This window comes from Alosa sapidissima, chromosome 17 (genome assembly GCF_018492685.1).
Source record: "Alosa sapidissima isolate fAloSap1 chromosome 17, fAloSap1.pri, whole genome shotgun sequence".
Taxonomy (NCBI): Eukaryota; Metazoa; Chordata; class Actinopteri; order Clupeiformes; family Clupeidae; genus Alosa; species Alosa sapidissima.
The window spans coordinates 32,843,468-32,848,010 of NC_055973.1; the positions used below are offsets into that span (position 1 = coordinate 32,843,468).

Genomic DNA, 4,543 nt, shown 5'->3' on the forward strand with positions numbered 1-4,543 from the left:
TCCCTCTGGGCATGGGCTATAGCTTTCTCTCTCTCTCTCTCTTTCTCTCTCTCTCTCCTTGGGCTCTGTATATCTCTTCCCTTGCCTGCCTCTGTCTTCTTCTCCCTCAGTCTCTCCATTGCTGTTTCTACTTTTTCTCTTTCTCTCTTTCTTTCTTTCTGTCTCTCTCTCTCTCTCTCTCTCTCTCTCTCTCTCTTCCTTTCCTTCTCTCTCTCTTTCTCTCTCCCCCAGGTAGTTACTGCGTTTACATTAGTCATACAGGAGGCATGTTCATCCAAAGTGGCACTCAGTGGACAGATGGATGTTATTTTAGCATTGGAGCTTCTTCCTTGGGATCTGAAGCCCTGACCTCTACCCTGACCTCTAGCAGTTCAGCCATAAGACCACTGTGCTTTTCCCTCAGTCTTTACCTCCATTAACAGAGTGATTTCACTGTTCTGATTCGTCTTTCTAACTTGATCAGTATTTTTGTTTTGCTTCTCATCTCCTCAAGCCAGAGTTGAGTTTGCTCTTTCTTCACCCCCTCACTTCAAAAGGATTGTGGGAAGTTGAAAACACACACAACTACTTCCTGCTGCCTCAACAAACCAGCACGAACGCCACACTATGCACACGTTTATTTATGCATTTATTGATTTGCCTCAGACAGTGATCACTTCTGCAGGACCCAATGGCTGGCTGTCGGTGGAGAACAGTTCCACCTCAGCCTGGTGGCCTATTGCAGTTTGGCAGAGCTCCGTTAGATGAGTCATGCCTCTATTTTCATGCATTTCTCACTCACATGAAGCATCTGAACACACAGTCTTTCTACGGTGACACGTGACGGATGGAAAGTTGAGTGCAACTGATATTTGTAGTGAACATGTCAGATGTCAGATCCATACTACTGGGCCTTAACCACTGGCACCTTTTTGTCTTGACCCCTGCAATCCACATTCATTTTCAATTTTCAAACTTTTAGAGACTTGTGTGAAGGTTACATAGACATACAGTACACACACACACACACACACACACACACTCACATAATGGATCATACAGTACACACACACACTCTTCACATAATGGATCATACAGTACACACACACACTCTTCACATAATGGATCATACAGTACTGTACACACACACACTCTTCACGTAATGGATCATACAGTACACACACACACTCTTCACATAATGGATCATACAGTACACACACACACTTCACATAATGGATCATACAGTACAGTACACACACACACTCTTCACATAATGGATCATACAGTACACACACACACTTCACATAATGGATCATACAGTACTGTACACACACACACTCTTCACATAATGGATCATACAGTACTGTACACACTCTTCACATAATGGATCATGCAGGAGGGCTTTTCTCATGCGGCACATTCAGTGTTAGCCATGCAGCCAGTGAGCTTTGTGAGTTCTGTTCCCACTACGGAGAATGTTATATATATATATATAATATATATATATAATATATATATATATATACACCACAGAGTCTTCATACTGCTCACTCTCTCCCTCTTTTTTACTCCGTGTGTGTAGGTTGCCTTCCTGACATGCAGACCCCAGCTCTGTCCACCTGTTCACCCCTCTCTGTTGGCTCTCTGGGCTGCCCTTTCGTCCGGTCACACATCTCACATTGTTAACAGCAAAGACACACCGTTTCATTCCCAGCTGGGTTAACCTGGGCTGTCCTTCCCTTAGTGCTTCCCCCACTCCACACTCCACTCTCCACCTCAGCACTTTCAGGCTCTCACTTCACTTCTTATCCAGCTCTTAAGAGCTTTACTGCAAGTCGACTTCACTTTATCTCTCTGGTGGATCTCTGCATCGGGTGAAAGCCTCCTCCTCTCTCTCTCTCTCTCTCTCTCTCTCTCTCTCTCTCTCTCTCTCTCTTAATCTCCCTTGGCTTTAACTCTGTTGCATGAAAGCTGTGCTTTCTCACTTCTCTGTCTCATTGCAGGCTTTTGCACTGTGACGAATACGAGATGAGACCTGCCACTCTTTCAAAGGCTCTTGCACTGCGTGTTGCTTTTTGTCAAAAGGCCTTTTTGTCGGGCTAGTTTTTGGCGTGTGCTTTTTTTCTTGAGAGGGGTTGGTGGGGTCAGGGGGTTTGAACGTGGGACCCCCCCCCCCTCTCCTCTACGTCGCCGGTGTGTCGAGGATGGCCAGGTGGACGCACTGCGTCCCGCAGAGTGGACTGGGCATTCTGCACAGCTCCCGCCAAGCGTCGCTCTCTGTGTCATACTCCATCACATTGGACATGACCACTTCCTGTCCATCGTGCCATTTCCTGCCGCCGAACAGCAGCACTCGCCCATCAGAGGTGGCCGACAGTCCGTAGCAGAAGCGGTCGTTGAGCAGCGGCCGGAGGCGTGTCCACTGGTCCAGTTCCGGGTCGTAGCGCTCGATGTCGCAGAACTGCTCGTACATCCCCAGGAAGGAGTAGATCCGCTCGCCCACCGTCGCCATCTGGTGGCCGAAGCGGGCGATGGACATGGCGGCGCGCTTGGCCCAGACGTGGCCCTCCAGCATGTCCAGGTGCAGGACGTCTTTGCTGCTCTCGATGGCCTCGCCGTGGATGCCGCCAGAGATGTAGATGGACTTGTCCAGCACGGCGCACGCGTGACCATGGACGGCGTGTGGCAGCGTGACGCTCTTCCGCCAACAGCCGGCGCGCAGGTTGTACCTCTCGGCCGTGGTCAGCGCCGGCTCGCCGGACTCCACTCGGCCGCCGATGGCGTAGATAACCCCGTCGAGCACGCAGCAGGCGAACTGCGCCCGGCGCTGGATCATGGGCTCGGCCTCGGCCCAGCGCTGGAAGCGTGGGTCGTAGCGCCACACCCGCTCAGTGACCGTCATCACGGCCGCCTTCTCGCTCTCGCCGATCGCCTCCACCTCCTCGCCGCCCAGCACGAACAGGAAGCCCCCGATCACACACACGCAGTGGTGCTGCAGCCGGCCGGGCAGCTGGGTGGCCAGCGTCCGGAACGTCCTGCTCTCCGGGTCGAAGCTCTGCACCAGCCGCTGCGGGCGGTCAGCCTCCGGTCCCCCCCCGACCAGCAGCACGTGTCCATCCCCGGAGGCCCGGATCTGGGTGTGCGCGCTCTGCAGCAGCGGCTGCAGGGGCCCCTGGGTGTGGTACCGCAGGGCCTTGTCCACCAGGCTGCGGATGAAGGGCGTCCGTAGAGCCGAGCGGCCGGCGGTCAGCTGCTCCAGCTCCTGCGGACCCACCAGGCCGAAACGGACGCGGCTCAGCAGCAGGTTGCTATGCAGCGCCGGGAGCTCGTTGCGATCGAGCCAGTCCAGCGCCAGACGCAGCAGGTCGGACTCCCTGACCCCCGGCACGTCCTCGGCCCCCAGGGCCTCCTGCAGCGAGCCCAGGTTGAGCTCCGTGAGGCCCGCGCGGTCGCCGCCGGACCCCAGCAGCTCCCGCATGTGTCGGGCGATGTACGCGTTCGCCGCCTCGAGCGCGCCGGAGAGCCCGTAGCGGGACGCCACGTTGGCGAAGAAGCAGCAGCTCTCCAGGGCCAGGTTGTCCGAGATGTAGCGGGCGCACAGCTCCACGGCGCTGGTCACCTGCAGGTAGCAGGCGGCCGCCAGCGTCTCCTCCAGTGTGGCGGGCGAGAGGCGGAGCCAGGACGAGTAGATGAAGTCCAGCAGGCGCTCCAGGCCCGTGGGGGTGAGCGCGGGCAGCCGGAGGGGCCCGGCGAGGGTCTGCTGGGACTCGCGCGTGTGCTCCTTCAGGAGCGCCCAGAAGTAGTCGCTGGCGCAGGCCAGGAGCGAGCGGTGGGCGGGGAACTGGACGCCCCGCGTCTCCAGGACGATGTCGCACATGCGGTGGTCGTCGCGGAGACGCTGGTACTGAGACAGGACGCTGTCGCCGTGGCATTTGCTGAGCACCAGGAAGTAACTCATGGCTGCGCTCACATGGAGAGGAGAGAGGGAGTAGGGCAAGAGAGGAGAGGAGAGGAGAGGAGAGAGGGAGTAGGGCAAGAGAGGAGAGAAGAGGAGAGGAGAGGAGAGAGGGAGTAGGGTAAGAGAGGAGAGGAGAGGAGAGAGGGAGCAGGGAGAGGAAAAGGGGAAAGAGGAGAGAAGTTAATGAGCTAACGCTAGAGCAATAGAGATCGCTAGCAGAGGAGAATGCAAGGCCAAATAAAAGGCTACGCTACCTTAATGGAGGAGAGCGGAAAAGAGGAGGAGATGAAATGTATGACGGGGTGAGGCAGAAGAAAAGAAAGAGACACGTCTCTGCAGCAGGTTAATAAAGAGATTCTCTCTCTCTCCTCTCTCTCTCTCTCTCTCTCTCTCTCTCTCCTCTCTCTCTCTCTCCTCTTCTTTTTCTCCTTCGGTGCAGCTGTGACGCTTTCGATGTTGATCCCTCAACTGTCAGAGACATCTGACATGCTGCCTGAGAGCCGAGAGGAGCCCCCCTAGTCTCCCCACATCCACCCCCCCCCAGGAGGGTCAGATCCGCCAACCCACATCCACCCCCCCCCAGGAGGGTCAGATCCGCCAACCCAC

The 4,543-nt window shown here is 55.7% G+C and overlaps 1 protein-coding gene across 1 annotated transcript; it reads right to left on the reverse strand.

Annotated features, from left to right (window-relative positions):
• Nucleotides 1-2,110: 2,110 nt before the first annotated feature.
• LOC121688232 (kelch-like protein 34) lies at nucleotides 2,111-4,407 on the reverse strand. The gene is made up of 2 exons (XM_042067693.1): nucleotides 4,192-4,407; nucleotides 2,111-3,939 (listed from the first exon to the last, which is right to left on the reverse strand). The coding sequence occupies exon 2, from the start codon at nucleotides 3,935-3,937 to the stop codon at nucleotides 2,162-2,164; it is 1,776 nt and encodes a 591-aa protein (XP_041923627.1). The 5' UTR covers nucleotides 3,938-3,939; nucleotides 4,192-4,407; the 3' UTR covers nucleotides 2,111-2,161.
• Nucleotides 4,408-4,543: the final 136 nt, after the last annotated feature.

Bases quoted from the DNA above. Each gene is read 5' to 3' on its own strand.
- LOC121688232 (XM_042067693.1), bottom strand. From the start codon at position 3,937: ATGAGTTACTTCCTGGTGCTCAGCAAATGCCACGGCGACAGCGTCCTG.